The sequence below is a fragment of the Phascolarctos cinereus genome, unplaced genomic scaffold, assembly GCF_003287225.1.
Source record: "Phascolarctos cinereus isolate Bilbo 61053 unplaced genomic scaffold, phaCin_HiC Scaffold_2;HRSCAF=192, whole genome shotgun sequence".
Taxonomy (NCBI): Eukaryota; Metazoa; Chordata; class Mammalia; order Diprotodontia; family Phascolarctidae; genus Phascolarctos; species Phascolarctos cinereus.
This window is the reverse complement of record NW_027555625.1, coordinates 144,751,507-144,770,151: the sequence shown is the minus strand read 5'-3', so window position 1 is coordinate 144,770,151 and position 18,645 is coordinate 144,751,507. Positions and strand designations below refer to the sequence as shown.

At 35.6% G+C, this 18,645-nt stretch overlaps 1 protein-coding gene across 1 annotated transcript in view; it reads right to left on the bottom strand.

Moving 5' to 3' along the window:
* The window catches only part of INTS9 (integrator complex subunit 9), a 131,163-nt gene that overhangs the window by 104,009 nt on the left and 8,509 nt on the right, over positions 1-18,645 (bottom strand). The window contains exon 2 of the mRNA XM_020988805.2: positions 1,684-1,811. Coding sequence (XP_020844464.1) covers positions 1,684-1,811 — 128 coding nt within the window. The remainder of the gene's footprint in view (positions 1-1,683; positions 1,812-18,645) is intronic.

Here is an 18,645-nt window from a genome sequence, read left to right as displayed (position 1 = left end):
TTGTGTGATGACTTGATAGACGTCTTTTGCCATGCAAGGATCTAAGACATCTCCAAAGGTCCTATGATGGAAAATGCTATCCACATCCAAAGAAAGAACTATGGAGTTTAAATGCAGATCGAAGCATACTATTTGCTATTTTTTTCTTCTGTTTTGTTGTTTCCTCTTTCTCGTGGTTCCTCCTATTGGCTCTAATTCTTCCTTACAACATCATTAATGTAAAAATATGTTTAATAGGAATGTATCTGTACAGCCCATATCCGATTGCACACTGTCTTGGGGAGGGAAGAAAAATTTGAAACTCAAAAGCTTATGGAAGTAATTGTTGATAAATCAAAATAAATTAATTAAAAAAAATAAAATCAACATGTCCAAAACAGAAATCATTATCTTTCCCCCTAAGCCATCCCCACCACCTATCTTCCCTATTATTTATAGAACAACTCCACCCTCTCTGTCCCTCAGATTCCTCATTATCTTTCAGTCCCCCTCCCCAAAAACCAGTCTGTTGCCAGGGCCTATCTATCTCACTTCTACAACATTTCTTGAATATGTCCCCTTCTCTCCTCTGACACTTCTATCACTCTGTTGCAGGCTGTCCTCACCTCACACTTGGACTATTACAATAGTCTACTGGTAGGTCTGCCTGCCTCAAGTCTCTACCCAGTCCAATTTATCCTCTATTCAGCCACCGAAGTTATTTTCCTAAAGCACAGTTATGAACATGTCAACCCTCTACTCTCCTTCCTATCTTTGTGTCATCTGTAAATCTGAAAAGCATGACATCTATGTCTCCATATGTCACTGATAAAAATGCTGAAGAGCAGGAAGCCATGGGCGAATTTCTGGGGCACTTAACTAGAGTGCTCCCTTTATTTTTTATTTAATCTCTTTTCTCCTTTCCCTGCTAATCAGAATTGGTGCTTCTCTGTCTCAACGATCTCTTTTGTCAAAGATGGCTTAAAATCTAGTCCTAATGAAGTTAGGAATAGATTTATTGCTTATCATGTCTGCCTCTACATGACAAAGTCCATGGGGTTTTCTTGACAAAGATACTGGAGTTCTTGCCTTTTCCTTCTCTAGTGTGTCCCCATTTTACAGATAAGAAACTGAGGTAAACAAGGGTTAAGTGAGTTGCTCAGTATGACACTGCTAATAAGTGTTTGAGGACAGATTTGAACTCAGATCTTCCTGACTCCAGGCCTGGTGGCTCTATCCATTGTATTACCTAGGAGGCCAGGGATAGACTAGATGACTCCTAAGTATTGAACGCTTTCACTTCACATTTCTAGGATCTCTAAACAAAACCAGTATGGAAACCTAAAAGTCAAACTCCATGAATTCAAGTCCCTGAAAAGGGAGTTAATTACGGATTCTCGTGCTCAATATTACTTATTTATCTGTTCTCATAAAAAACAGCAGGAAAGATGAAAGATATATGATCTCACTTGTAGTGAGCAGTTATAACTCTTTACAGAATCTCAGAGTAAATTATGATAAATAATCTAGTCAATAATTGATGTTACTATTTACTCATTACTTTAAAGAAAGTTATTTTGATAAAGAGGACTTTCACTAGAACAAAACTGCTATAAATTTGTGGAATTCATGAAACTTATACTCTACTACAACTTTTTAGCAAACCATTCTCCCCCACATGTCGCAGGATTAATCAGAACATACCTCTGAACCAATGGTAAGGGAAGAAAATTGAGTGTCGAAGTCATATCCAGCCCACAATCTAACATGATGGTAGTAGACTTGAATTTGAGCACATTGCATGGTAGAGTCGGGTGTCCTGATAAACAGTACTGAAAGAAAAATAAATGTGGTCATTAATAAACCACTGCAAAGTTCCAAACCATAAAACAAATTATTAGAAATTACTTGCTCTTGTGGTAGTACCTTAAAGTACAGCCCAAAAAATCACCCATGCCTGTGAAAGCCTTCCCAACTTTGACAACTGTCTGTGACTCAGCAACTCAGAACACACAAGTTCTAGTACATGCAGAATATTTACATCTGCTCCAAATGTCCCTTGGAGAAGATAAACCTTTTGTTGAGTAAAAAGTTCCTTTAAAAAGGACATTGTTTGAGATGAGATAGCTAAGCTTTGTTTATCTGTTTCATCTCATCTGAACTTCCAGATATTTGATATAGTAGCTACAAAGTGCTATACAAAGATTCTTTGAGAGTTTTCAATTTGTGTTCTAAACCTAGCCTTTGGATTGTGACATCCATATTAGGCTTAATTTCTCCTTTTGTAAAATAATGGGAAAAGTGGCTTTCTTTAATGAGATCTCCTAAAGAGATCCTCCTGAAGATTCCTTAAAGTGGAGATGAACCTACCCTCTGGGTGAGTAGGTTAATTAGCAAGCATCAATATAGCATTATGGCATAACATTCTTCATAAAAATGATTCAGAAGGACAAATGTCTTCTTGTGAACTACTGATATCAAGGAGGAAGGAGCATGAGTTGCCTACACTTTGACAAGAGCAAGCAGAAGTCACTTGTCTGTGGCAGAAAGAATACAAAATAAATGAGGCGTCTAAAGTCTAAATCCTAAAAGCCGTAATTATAGACAAAGAACAATGATGACACAAAATAATACACTAATCTAAAACATTTCTTTAGTGCGCTGTGCTAGATAGGCCAAAAAGATCATTATTTTTGTGAATAACACCTTCCCTTTTTTACTTACAGGTTTTCTTATTTTGGAGACAGGTATAGCTTACGTATATATAGCACTTTCACATGTAAGTTTGCACTTGTATATGAGAAAGGAAAAAAAAAGAAAACTCCTGCCTGAGTTGTTCAGCATAGAAAGTCAAAGAGTTTATCCTCTTGTTTCCTTGACAGGTACATTAATTTATTTTGATTTAAGCACAAGTATATCATGAGTGAAAATAACTGTACAGCAATGTCTAGCTTCATATGCTAACAGTATGCTGTGCTAAGGTTTCCTAGTTATTTGTTATTGTGTTTTGCCATTAGTAAGAAATTCTTCACTTTTCTTTGGCGAACAATTTCAGTAACTGGTAAAAACTTAAACTAAGAAATTATGAAGAAAGTATGCTTTATAGCTTCCCTACTTCCCAAACAAGCTAATTATTTCAGTAATCACCACAATTTGGAGATCACACAGATACTAGCTGTGTGAAACTGGACAAATCACTTAACTTCTGTCTGCCTCAGTTTCTTTATCCATAAGATGGGAATAATAACAGCATATATCTCTGAGGGTTGGCGTGAGGATAAATTGCGATAATGTTTGAAAAGTGCTTTGTGAACCTTCAAGTACTCTATAAACACTAGCTATTAAGTTATTAATCTCTGTATTTTAGTTTTCTGTTCTCTTGCTCTGATTTATACATTCTCCTTTAAACAGAAGAAAAGTCATTATGTACACCCCAAAGAAGCAGATGATTACTGAGTTAATGAAAATCTTCACTGTATACATCTAAAATCTGTCACATTTATTGCCAAAAATCCTTAAGTTCCTTAGTTTTTTCATCTGTAATAGGAGCTGGACTAGATGGCCTATAAGGTCTCTTACATTGCTAAATCTAAGATCTCATGACTATGATCCCTGACTATTACAGTAAAATCTTGGTTAAAGGACTATATATCATAGGCTGCTGGTGAACAAAGTCCTAAAGCCCCCAAGATCTCCTCATAAGAATTGCCTGTGTACAGTCTTTGAGTTGAGAAGTCAGTTCAAAAGACTACATATGACAGTTTGCTTGTACACTATTATATAGCTATACAATGCTTTTACACAAATTATTTTATCTGATTTTCAAAAACTTGTGAGGACTATGGCGATACTATCTTCAATGAAGGTAAATCAAAGAAACTGAAGGTCCCTAAGCTCAAGCTTTGCCTAAGGTTGCAATTAACTAGTAAGTGGCAGAATTAAACCTGGATCAAAAAGTCTAGTGCTATTTCCAATTATGCTAGTACTGCCGTGTTTTAAGAGTCATCTAGGGATGCAGAGTGAGAAATCTACAGTCTAGGTCAATTGTAATTCAATAAATACTTACCAATTACTTTCTGTAGCAAGAAGCAATATAGTATAGTGGCTAAGGAACTGGTCTTTTTTTTAAAAGCAAGACCCGAGTTCAAGTTCTGCCTTTGTGATTTTGGGCAAGTCACTTAATCTTTCAGGACTCTAGGCAATTCTCTAAGACTATTAAGTCTTAGAGAACTAAGAACATCCTGACTGACTTACACTGTTGTTACTGTTCAGTGGTGTTCAAAATTCTTTGTGACCCATTCGGGGTTTTCTTGCAAAGATACTGGAGTGGTTTGCCATTGCCTTCTCCAGACCATTTTACAGATAAGAAAACTGAGGCAAACAGGGTTAAGTGACTTGCCCAGGGTCACATACCTAGTGTCTGAGGTCAAATTTGAACTCCAGGCTACTTAAACTCCACTTTAGCTACTGCACCACCTAGCTGCTCCGCCTGACCTACGTAGGTAGAGGCAATTTCCACACCTGGGATTTCCTCATACTGAGGAAATTAAAGATCCAATATGCTGTATCTAATTCATTTAATAAACTGTGCTAAGCAATACAAGGCATGGAATTAAGGATAAGACTTGATTCTTGTCTCCATGAAGATTATAACTTAGCTGGAAAAAAGATATAAATATGTAAAAAGTTAAACTATATATGTTTTACATACACATATGGTAGATGTTTTAAAAAACTGAAAATTTAAAGCAACTTTACAGTCAAAAAGAACATAATTATATTATAAACTCACATCACTCCAAATTCTCTTCCAATCTGGTTAATGAATACATAGTATGTACACACAATTATAATTATCTTTATGCTGTTTTTAACCTCCACAAATATATAAGCATTTCCATGTATTATCATAACTTACATAACTAATTTTTCATAGCTGTAATGTATCTCATTAGGTTAACACAACATTGGCTACTTTCCTATTGTTAAAATCTGCAGTGTGATTTTTAAAAAAAGTAATACTGTTATGAGCATTCTTTATATATAACTTTTCTTTCCTTTTGAATATCTCCTAGGGATATAGTCTTCTAAGTGGAGTTAATGGCTCATAGGGTATGTGCAATTGTTTGGCTCTTGGCACAAGGATACACACACACACACACACACACACACACACACACACACTGTTTACTAGAAAGATGAAATCAATTTATTGTGTTACAATACATGTATACATGTTTCTCTATTGCCAGCCCTGATAACACTAAGGTTAATAACTGTAACTTAATAGTTTAATAAGTATATAATAGTATCTTTAATTCACCTCAATTTAAATTTCTTTAAATATTAATAAGGACATGCCTTTAAAGTTTTTCTTTTATTGAGAATATAACCTAAAAACACAAATATTTTAATATACAAAGAACAAACACTGAAAAAGAAATTGTAAATGTCTGTTATATAATCTTAAAAATATCACCAAAATGGGTACATAATTTACACACAAAGGGTGATGCCACAATCAAATTAGGAAAGCAAGTAATAGTTTTCCTATCAGACCTATGGAGAAGGGAAGAATTTATGGCCAAACAAGAGACAGAAAGCATAACGATTAAAAAGTCTTTATACAAACAAAACCAATGCAACCAAGATTTAAAAAGCAGAAAGCTGGGAAACAATTTTTACAGCAAGTGTCTCTGATAAAGGCCTTATTTCTCAAATATATAGAGAAATGAGACAAATTTATAAGAATACAAATCATTCCCCAATTGTTAAATAGTCAAAAGATACGAACAGGGAATTTTCAGACAAAGAAATCAAAGCAATCTATGGTCATAAAAAATGTTCTAAATCATTATTGATTAGAGACATGCAAATTAAAACAACTCTGAGGTACCACTTCACACCCACCAGATTGGCTAATATGACAGAAAAGGAAAATAATAAATATTGGAGAGGATGTGGAAAAACTGGGAGCTGTGAACTGATCCAACCATTCTGGAGAGCAATTTGGAATTATGCCCAAAGGGCTATAAAACTGCATACCTTTTGATCCAGCAAAAGAGATCCAGCAAAGAGATCATAAAAATGGGAAAAGGACCCACATGTACAAATATATTTATGGCAGCTTTTTCTGTGGTGGCAAAGAATTGGAAATTGAGGGGATGCCCATCAACTTGGGAATGGGTGAACAAGTTGTGGCATATAATTGCAATATAATATTACTATGCAATAAAAAATGATGAGCAGGGGGCAGCTAGGTGGCGCAGTGGATAGAGCACCAGCCCTGGAGTCAGGAGGACCTGAGTTCAAATCTGGCCTCAGACACGTAACATTCACTAGCTGTGTGAATCTGGGCAAGTCACTTAACCCTCACCCTCCCCTCCTCCCCCCCAAAATGATGAGCATACTGATTGCAGAAAAACCTGAAAGGATTTATATGAACTGATGCAAAGGGAAGTGAGCAGAGCCAAGAGAACATTAGACACAGTGACAACAATACTATATGATGATCAACTGTCAATGACTTAACTATTCTCAGCAACATAATGATCCAAGACAATCCTAAAGGATTCATGATGAAAAAATGCTATCCACCTTCAGAGAAAGAACTGATGGAGTCTGAATGCAGATCAAAGCATACTATTTTTCACTTTCTGTATTTTTTGTGTTTTTTTTTCCCCTTTTGGTTCTGTATCTTCTTTCACAACATGACTAATGTTGTAACATGTTTTATATAATAGAGCATGCATAACCTATATTAAATTGCTTACTCTCTCAGGGAGTGAGGGAGAAAGAAAATTTGGAACTCAAAAAGTTTTTTTAAAAAAATGAATGTGAAAAATTGTTTTTATATGTACCTGGCAGAAAACATTAAAATATATATCAAATTTAACAAGAAAGAAACAAAATTTGTATCCTCTCCTCTATTTTGTGCCTCTGTCTCTACCCACTAACCTATGTTCCTCTGAAACACTGAATAGAAGTTTTTCCTTGTAACAAATACGTATTGGCAAGCAAAACAAAGCAACACACTGGTCTGGTCTCATTCAGTACCTCTAATCCAAGGATTCCTAATCTAAACCTTTTTTGTGCAATGGACATTCTTAGAAGTTGGGAAAGCTTATGGATCCTTTCTTAAAATACTGTTTTAAACACTTAAAATGAGGATTTTGTCATTAGTCTTTTGAAGTCACCAACTGCTTGCTTTGGTCAGAGTTTTGAGGTCTTTCAGAGTTGTTTCCCTTTAAATTGTTATTGTGGTCATAACATCAATTGTTTTCCTAGTTATATTTATTTCACTCTGCTTCAGTTCATAAAAGTTTATCCATATTTCTGCTTCTGTCATAAGAAGTATGCATTTTTTCATGTAACAATTACTTGCATTAACTCTTATTTGCATTACCTGTTTTTCCCTTGTGTGGAAATGGCTCATCACCTCTGATCTAACAAATGGAATCTGATATATTAAGAAATTCTTTATATATTTTGGATAGTGTTTTCATCAGTAATGTCTGTCATTTCTTTCTGTAATGTTGCTTTCCTCTTTCTGATATTTATTATATTCAATTGTGAAGTTTTTTTTGTTTTTGTATTTGAACACATCCATCTTTGATGCTATTTTCAAATCTTTTCACTTATTATAAATTTACCCCTTACAAACAGGAAAATATGCTATTCTACAATCTAATCTGCAAATTAAGTTTTAAACATTTAACTCTTCTTTTTTCATGTTGTTACCATAAAATTCCAATACTTGGTGAACTGCTAATTAATTTACAGAATAAAGGAATGGGATCACAATGGGTTCTCTCTAGGTTGAGTGGAGGTGATACTCACTAGACAGCACCAGGATGGCAGCAAGCAGGGAGTAATGCTTCAAATACACTTTAATAAGGTATAGACAGTAGAGAGACAAACAGTAAAGGACGTACAAAGGCAGATGGCACTGGGATGGGGATCATCAGTCAATGGTGGAAGGCAGGCAGAATGGGGATGGGAAGAAGGAGGGGAAAAGTTGCTTACATAATTGTGCATTGGACTTGGGAGCACTCAGGCAGCATGAACCCTTAGGAGGGAGAAGAATGCTTGGGGTACAGGAGTGTTGGGGCCTCATTTTTATAGCGTTCTGGTGGGAGACAGACTTTGATCTGTGCCACCTTGGGGGCTAGTTCATTAACATATACACATCCAGGCCTCAGACATTTGACACTTACTAGCTATGTGACTCTGGGCAAGTCACTTAACCCCAACTGCTTCACCAAAAAAACAAACAAAAATATATACGCATTATCTCAACGTTATCAGCAAAGTTTGATGTTCTGGTCTTACTGCAGATGTCTGGAACTTATCTGAAGCTTACAGACCATAGGCAGTTAGAAGGACCAAAGGGTCCTTAGAGTAAGGAAGGACTGGCTGGTTTCCCCTGATCTAGCACATAGTCTCATGGTGTGGCTTTTGGTAAATTTATGAGACAATTTGCAAGTAACCATTATGTTCCCTTAATTTATAGGAGTCTGTGACTTCTGGGTTTCCCCTTTGCAACCTTACTTCCTGCTATTGTTACTTTATACTGATTACTTATAAATTTACTATATACTAGCTAGAACGGGGGAGTGGGATAGACAGGGGGACCAGAACAAGATATTATTTTAACACACCTGAGTACTCTAACAGATACATGATTTCACTAGTGTAGGATCACTCTACAGATATAGATCACAATTCCTCATAATCTTGAGGTGTCCCTCCTCCTTTTCTAGGAACTCTCTATAAACAACCTACCTAGTGTGCTATGTCTCCATCTTTATTTTTATGCCTTGGAAGTATCAGTATACTAGCTGGGCTATTTGTATCTGATTCTCACTATATAAGCAGTCACCTACTTTTCTAGTTATTTATGTTTTTGATAATAGTGTTCATGTAGCTTCTCAGGTGAAATCAATGGACCAAAAAGTATTTATTAAGCATCAGCTCTGAGTCAGGCCTGTGCACTGGGATACAAAAAAAAAAAAAAAAAGAAAGAAAACAGTTCCTGACTTTAAGAAGTTTACATTCTATCAGAGGAGAAACTCTGTGTGTGTGTGTGTGTGTGTGTGTGTGTGTGTGTGTAAAATCAGGAAAGGTCCCATGTAGGAAGTGATGGTTGGGCTGAGCTTTAAATAAAACTAGGGATTTTAAGAGGGGGAGGTGAAGAGGGATAGTATGCCACACAAGAAATGACAAAAGGGAGTGTATTGTAACATGCTTAAACTCACTATGTGATTTTCCATCTCCCCTTAGGTTATTTGTAATTTTAATTCATCCAAAACAATACAGTATCACCAGAAGAATACAAGTCTTAAAGGAGATAGATTTTCACAGCAACAGGCAGTTTACTAAGCAGCTTCCTAAATGGAATTCACCCTGATCTCCTCTTTCTATTCAATTCCAGACCTAGTTCATTACTCATCTGTAAGGATCGTTCGAGATAGATACACTGTGGACTAATTCAATGGGCTGTCCATCTAGCTGAACATCATAATCTACTGTATGCAGTGATTTTTCATCCACTATGTTTCAACAGTGTGGAATGACCAATCTGTATATCATTCTTATCACTCTCACTGAGAAGATTTTGTAGAGCTCCTGAATTTGATACCTAGACTCTAAGATCCCTTCTGGTTCTAAATTTTTGATCCCATGTAATTTGCAAATAGGAGCTTGGAAAAACTTGGATCAAGAAATTATTTTATTTGGACATTATGGAAGCTATCTGTGACACTGCCTATGCCTACTGCTATAGCAGTGTCTTTACCTTTGGAAATTGTATATCTCCCCGCGTAATATCTCTCTTGATTTCAGTACTCAGTGGATCACTGAATTAAGTTCTCTCTGCTGTTACATGCCAAATAGTCTCATAGCGTATCTCTCCAATCTGAAGGTTGAATTTAATTGTGTTGTGAATGCTACAATATAATAGGTTCACTAACAATTACTTTCTGTTGTATCAGCTGTTGCTTGAAATAAGTGAGATGCTGCCTTGAACTAAGAAATCTTTTTGTTATAAAGAGATTTGTGTTGTGATATTTGTGGCAACTGGATTTGAGCTGTCCAGCGTTCTCTCCATCTGTTTCTTCTTGAGGTACCTAGAAAAATTATTTCTGTCTATTTTAAAAGGAAATCTTGCAACTTTTTTCTTAGGTCATAAATGAACCTTGCTGTTAGCATTTTGGCACTCAGAAAGCTTCTATGATTGCACTTTGAATTATGGAAACTATTTTTCTACAATGTCAGAAAACAACGTACAGCATATGATTGATTGGTTGAGAGCAAACAATGCAATACAAATAGATACTTCCTTTTGTAGAATGATTTAATTTTGGCATTATGAAGGAATTTTACTTCCTTACCATTGGAAATTTTTGGAGCAAGGAAGAAACTAATAGCAAGTTTTAAAAAATATAAATTTTAATTGGATATTGATGGCAAATGGACATATTTCAGCAGAGTAAAATACAACCTGTATTTTTTAACCAAAGGCTTCCGAATGAAATAAAAAACTTATTTAAGACATTGCTGAACTTTCCAGTGAAATATTTTGATAACTTCTTAAATATCTTCATATAGTCAAATCTCATTTCTACTTTTAATTATTTCCATATGCTTTTCAAGATGATCACAAGAAGATCATAGACTTACAGATTCAAAGACTGAAGGAATCTCAGAGTCTATCAAATTCAATCCCATTTTACAGATGAGGGAATTGAGGGAGAGAAGTTAAGTAACTTGCCTAAAGTCACAGGTACTAAGTGGTAGAGCTGAGGTTTGAACACAGGTTGTCTGACCCTAAATCCAGCATTCTTTCCAATATGCCACGCTATCTTGAAATAGGAAAGCCTATTAAGCAAAAACAGTTAATTATGCTCCCCTCTGCCTTGTTCCTAATCATGAAAAAAGAAAAAAATACAAGATAATATGCTTAATAAGCAAATAAAATATATAATGCAATAAATAAAGTAGAAGTGACATGGAATAGACAGAGAAGAGATGAGCAAGTTAGCTTTACTTCAGCTGGGTCTTCATAATGTGCCTCATTATTTTAATAGCAGCATGAATTAACATTAGATTTATTTTAAAAATATAAAGACATTCTAGAGTGAAACAATAATTTTTGGCTTTTTTGACATTTTTGATTATCTGCTTCACTGCTATATTCAATTAATGTTAATAATTAAGAATAAATTGTTCCTTAAAGGGTAAATAGGATTTCATTTCTCTCCTACAAATTTCCTCCCTGAACATTATTAGATTACTTACACTGAAGAGATCTAGAGCTCTTCCAGTTGTGGTTTCAATAAATACAAATATTGCAGACAAAGTTATGACCTCCAAGTTATTTCCTATGTGAATTCTAATGTTAAGATGTCAAACTGAATCAGTCAAAAGTATTTTTCTCTTTCCTCCTCCCTTCTTTTTAATTATCCTCCCTCTCTCTGCTCCTATTTCCATTCTCATGTTTCTCTTTGTACTAATACAGCACCTTGGGCTTACAACACCTGCTTATATAGGTGTACCTGGCCCACATGGTGATTCCCAAATTTATGTACTTCTTTCCAGTCTGGACTTACTTTCCTCGAGGGCTTTGTACAAACAATTCTGTAGCATTTGCATCTGTCCCAGCTACTTTAACTTGACTTAATCTCTTTATGATACCAGCTAAAAGCAGCAGTTGGAAAAAACAAGTTTACAAGCTTGGTGAATGACTCAGTGGAGTTAGGCCATCCAAGAAAATTTATGGATAAAACTGCAAGGATGACAAACAAGCAAAAAAGTGGAAGTGACTGGAAAAGTTCCTTAGAACAAATTATTTTCTCTACTAATTTCAGTGAAACTGTTATACCTAGACTCCAACATCATACTAGCCACCAATATGTTGCATGAGGAAGGAATGATGACACCAAAGTAGTAAAGATGTTACAGTCATGGAGGACATTCAGCATAAAGTTTAAGTGGCAGAGGAACTACCTACAAATGGTAAAGATCTCCAGATGCTCCTGTTCATAAATGTATCATGATGCCTGCATTGTGACTGCCTTGAAACACTATCTCTTAAACAAGATCTAAACTCACATGAAAGAGTTTAACCTAACTATCCACAAAGGGAAAACTGAGTAAATAAAGATTACCTGTTTTTTAGGATTATCTAACATTACCATTCTTCTGCTGATGCCACATAACTGTAAAATATGGAATACCATAATCTCTGAAGAATTAAAGCATGGTGGGTATGAGTAAGTCATGGCATACTGCAAAAGAATTATTTAAGGCAATCATCAGAGAAATGGATGAGAAAAAGAGGTGAGCTGGTCATACAACAAAAGCAAGGAATACCTGATAGGTCATGTATTCCATTGCTACCCACACAAATCTTCATGTATATACTTATCCATTTACAGATTTTATTTATCTGGCAGAATATCAGCTCTCTGTGGACACAGGCTGTTTTTCATTTTGTCTTTATATTTCTAGCACAGTAATTTATATATAGGAGGTACTTATTAAATGCTTGTTGTATTAAGAGTAGAAGTAGAAGAGATCCAGAAAAGGGGTTCTTAACTAGAACTCTGTGAATTATTTAAAAAAAATTGTTATAGCTGTACTTCAATATAATTGGTTTCCTTTGTAATCCTATGTACTTTATGCATATAAAACATTATTCTAAGAAGGGGCCATAAGCTTCACCAGACTGCCAGAGGAGTGTGTGACACCCACTAACCCCACCCCCAACAGTTAAGAACCCCTGATCAAGAAGGTGGCCCCTAGCATATTAAATAAACAACACCCAAACCCTCTCCCCAGCCTGGGGAGGATGTTCAGGAGGAAATGGACATGAAACACAGTAAGAAAATTGGATTCCAATCTATACAGTTGGAGGGAGTACTCATCTTGATAGGAACAAAGATCCAATGGTAATATTTTTATTACTACATATATTATCATTCACCTACAATTTCAAAGTATCACATATATCTATCACTTTTTGAAAATACTTTTGATCCCACATTAACATTTAAACATGGATAATTTTTGTTCAAATACTATAGCCTATAATATTAATTTATGGGAGAAGATGGAATCAGAGACCTACTGATGAGGTGCCAATCAATACTCCAAGCAAGACATGTTCAGACCTCAGATGATGGTTTTGGCAGCAAGGAGTAAAATGCAAGACATACACTATGTAGTTAAAAGTATTAGGACTTTTCCTTTCCACCAGCTCTGCCACATTCTGAGGTGACAAAATGACAGGAAAAAGGAGAGGGACATGATACATGTTTTCTAAACCCTTTTGAAAACATGGTGTTGTCCCTTTGGCTATGTATATGTGAATATACAAGAAAGGTGATATTGTAGATATCAGCAAGGAATGCCCCACAAATGTTACCATGGCAAGACTGGATGGGTCTACAATGTTACTCAACATGCTGTAGGTATTGTTGTAAACAAACAGGTTAAGGGCAAGATTGTAGCCAAGAGAATTAATGTGCATATTCAGCATATTAAGCATTCTAAGAGCAGAGATAGCTTCCTGAAGTGGGTAAAGAAAAATGATCAGACGGAGGAAGCCAAAGAAAAAGGCACTTGGGTTCAACTGAAACATCAGAGAAGCACACTTCGTGAGAACCAATGGCAAGGAACCTGAGCTGTTGGAACCAATCCCCTACAAATTCATGACACAAATGACTGTTGGGGAAAAAAAATCAATAAAAAAGGTTAAAAAAAAGCACATGAAGACTTGGCAATGGTATATGAGATTGACTATTAAAGAGAATCAACCAACACCCTAAAAAACGTGACTCTGCTACATGGAATTTTAGGGAGTAATGAAAACCTGGAGATGTAAGGAGAAAGTCAGGGGAGGGAGCTGGATTGGAAGGTCAGTTTGTGAATGGTTTTCAACATAGTTTTGAGAGTGAAGTCAAGGAGTAAGTAAGCTTTTCAAAACAGGTTTTAAGATCACACTGCACTCCTAAACCATGACAAGCTGTCTTATAAATACTATTGGTCCCAAGGGTGAGAGAAGGAAAGAGAGAGACAGTGAGAGTGAGTGAGTAAGGGCACATCTTGATGGCTTGGTGCAATCTCAATACTACTACTAAAAAACTACTTATAAAACATATGTCTCGCATGACTGATGGCAGCATTTTTTATTATATAAGGGTAGAATATTTGATAAAATCTTACTCATCCTACTTCAATGAATTTTTCGATTAACTTGAAATTTATTGTTATTAAATACTTAATGAAAAATAAAAGGTAGCATTCTTTCTTACCCAAATTAAGTACTGAACTGAAACTTTTTTTTGGAGGAGGAATGATCTAACATCTTATTATACCTCATGGTCATTATTATAAACATCAGATCTTATTGTACAGTATCATAAAAGGTATAAAGTAGAGGTGACCAAACTAGTCCTTAACAACGTGGAGTTCTTCAGAGACTGAAATGTGAAGGGAAAAAAATGCCCTTATGAAGTGTATTGATATTATGATAAAATTAATGATATAACCAAAGATCTAAACTATTACAAAGCAGACACATGAGGGCACTCTAACCAACCTGCAATATACTTTGCAAAGATGACAATAAAATACACATTTTGTCCCATTCTCTAAAAGTGGTTAGGGACCGAGGGAAATTTTCACAAAAGATTCAGACAAACTGGTAATGTTTAAAGTAACAGGCTGTTATTATGGTATTTCAACTCAAAGCTTAAGGTCAAACTTGAATCAATCAGGGATAAGGTCCTGGGTAATCAAAGAATATAACTGTAGGAGACTGCCAAAACCTCAGGTGCAATGTTCTTCAAAAAAAAGAAGGGGGGGGCAGCGCGCAGAGAGGGAATGGTGTTAATAATGGTCACAAGATAGGCTCTTGAAACTTGGAATACCTAGGATCTATCAAGCTCTTGTTGCTCCTACTAATCAAGGTGTGGACAATGGAGAAGTAGTATTTTGCAACAGAAAACAAGATAGATTTGTAGGCAGAAGGCACAGGCTTGAAACCTGGCTTTATTACTACTAGTGTGGTTTTGGGGAAGTCGGTGGAATTCTCTGTGGAATTCAGTTTCCTGAACTATAAAATGAGAGAGTTAGACTAAATCAGAAGTGTTAGACTCAGCCCTGCTTAGTGGGCTGAACCAGATTAAAACTAGGAATTGCTTAAGGAAATAAATAAAAATACAACACAACATAGATAATGTTAATTTGTGGCTTTCTAAGTCAATATGTGGCCTACAGAGATTCACTTCTATTTGAGTTTGACACCACTGAACTAGATTAATAACCTCTGAGGTTTCTTCTACCTATAAATCTGATTCTCCTCTGTCACCTATATACTAGGACAGATTGATGACAAACAGAAGAGTCATGGGTTTTAAAGATGGGAGAAAGGTTCTGGCTTATGTGCATGTGACTGGTTTCTAATTGCATGAGAGGGAAATGCTGAGGATTGTCAATGAAGTAGTAAGTGTACAAGATCAGGCCATAGAAGTTTCCAGAAAGGGACAAGAGGAAGGTAGTACCTCTCTGGATTAGAGGTAACTTGCAACAAATGAGATCTCTGGGTCTGAGAGATGCACCAAAACACAAAGACTTTTTTTCCCTGATGATCACATTTGCTAATTAGACAATATTATTATGAAAGAGTAATTGAACATTAACACGACTAGTATTTGGAAATTATTGTTGCAATTTCTTGAATTCCTAATAGAAATTCCAAAAAGCCTATAATTTGGTGCACAATATACAAATTAGAAAGTAGCTTCTGCCTCCATGGAGACCAGTTTTAAATGAAACATTAGCTAACTTTACATGAAAGCTGATGAGAATTCTCAAATGTAACTCAAGATTGGCTGGACAGAGTTTCTACCTCTTCTTATAGAGGCCCATATTTCTGTCTGATGTTCAATTGTTCTCATCAATTCTATCCACAAGCATTTATTAAATTCTTACTCTGTGACAGGTACTCTGCTAAGTGAGGGGGATCAAAGAAAAAGCAAAAAGAGAATCCCTGACCTCAGAGACCAGAAGCATTCTAATTAGGGTGATAACATGTACATAACACAAGATACAGACAATGAAACAAAATGGATGTCGAAGTAGAAGGGCAGGGATTAAACCTTAGCTCTGTTCTAATACCTGTGACTTTAAGTCATTTAAACCCTCTGTGCTTTCTTTACCTAATTCAACCCCTGCCTGGCCTGGATAAGTCACTTAAAGTTCTGGGCCTCAGTTTTCTTACTTGTACAAAAATGAAGGAGTTTGACTGATGGCCTCTGAGTTCCTGTTCAGCTCTAAATATAGAATTACACGAGTCAATCAAAAATCTATTGTACAACATATCCGATAAACAGGCATCTATCTGCTTGGCACCTCATTCCAATTTGTTTTAACTCTAATTCCTAGTGTTCAGATAAATGTACAGTAGGGACAGAAAGCTGGACTTAGAATCAGGAAGAGCTGGGTTCAATAACTGACACTCAGCTTTATGACTATCAGCTCTGATCCTCAGTTTTACTCATCTGTAAAATGGGGGTAATACCTATAGTATCTACATCACAGAGCTACTGCTAGGCTCAGACAAGACAATGTGCTTCACAGACTTAAAAGTATAATATAAATGTCACTTACTAGTTACTGTGATTATTAAATTTCTTGTTATTAGACATGGCTCAAAGAATCCTCTAGATGGTCAAGATCTTTTTGAATCATTGTTATCTAATGTGTTAGAAATTCCTCTCAGATTTGTGTTATTTCCAGAATTGATAAGGATGCTACCTATGTCTTTATCCAAGGCACTGATAAAAACAAAACAAAACAAAACACAAAAACTGAACAGCACAAAATCAAGGACGCATCCTTGGTGTATTACTTCAGAGACCTCCTTCCAAACTGACATAAGAACTGTTAACAACCACTTGGCTATCCAACTAATTCTGAATCTACCTAATTGCATGACTGTGCAACCCACAACTCTGCACCTATTCACAGCAAATTACCAAATGCTTTGCTAAAATTAGGTGGACTATATTCAATTCAACAAATATTTATCAAGCAGCTATCTTATACCAAGATACTGATATTCCCTTAATTTACTAGTCTAGTAATGTTGTAAAAACAACAACAAATGAAATTTCCCTTATACCAACTTTTTGACTGAAAAAATTATTGATAAATTTTGTTTGGACATAACAAACAAATAAATCCCTTATAAAGTACATGTGAGGCAAAACAGTTGAGTTTACTGATGACTGTCATAAAGTAGGGGGATATCATTTAATTTTGAGAGGATGGTACTAACATTGATTAACGAGTTTTTTTGCCCTTCCACGTTCACTTTTATTACAGTCATTAATATATATTGTTCTTATGGTATCCCATCCCTTTTCTTTACTGTTCTTCACTTCTTACATTTTTTTCCTCATATTACTCTGAAGTCTTCACATTCATCATTTATTACAGCACAACAGCCCATTTTATTCAACATACCATTTGTTCAGCCATTTTCCAACTAGTGGACACAGATCTGTTTTCAATTTTTTGTTATCTCAAATAATGCTGATATGAAATTTCTGCATCATCGTTCCTTTCTTCCAATTAATAATTTCCTTGAGATACAGTCCTTGCAGTAGAATCTTTGGGTTTGAATAATTTAGCAATCTTTCTTGCTTAATTCTAAAATCATTTTCAATAATGCCTAACCAATTCACAGCTTTTCAGCAGGAAATCAGCAGGTTTGTCTTCCTCAAAGTTCCTACAAATTTATTGCCAGCTTGAAGAATGTGATGTGATATTTGAGGGCTGTTTTAATTTGTGAGTAGTGCTTCCTTTTCTAGATGTTTACTTGCCATCCCATGATAATTTGCTCTAGAAAATTGGAAAGACTCAAAGGTAAACACACTAACGTGAGTTTGTAGACTCCGTTATCTTCCATTTTTTCATTCTCTGTAATGAGGAGGTTGAATGAGATGATTTCTTAGGTTTCTTCCACATCTATATACAATAATTTTCCTGTTCTGTTAGCATATTAATGAAGGCACTGAAGCTAAGCTTCAAGGACAAATACGAAGCATAATAGTCAAAAGTCTTGAGGATTTCATTAAGTTTTGGGGTTGGGTTTTTTTTGCCATACTGGGGATTTTTGTAGGCAGAGTATAAAATTTTGGAAAAGCTAGGTTTTCACTGATGATGAACCCAACCTAGCTACTTTGTCCATAGCCAAAAAACTCAAAATCCAACATCATATCCGAATTTGAAGCCTTTTCCAGATTAACAGGCCCTGCTAGTACTTTTGAGGATTATAATACAATTTTTAATATTAATCATGTACAAATGAATGTTATTTCTGTTCTGTATACCAAATGAAGTATCAAAATTCTGAAAAAAAATTCCAAAACTTATAATTTCATCCTTGTGAGGAATTCCAAGTACAGAAACTTTGTCTAGTGGTCCAGATCAGGGGATCATTCCTCTTTAGAAAAGTGTCTTAGAAAGCAGTCTTGGGGGCAATTTGTGGTTAAGTGACTTGATCATGGTCACATGGCTAGCATGTGAGAAGCTGGATGTGGATGCCTTGCTTTACTGACTGATGACAATTCATTATACATATGGGGGTAAGAGGGC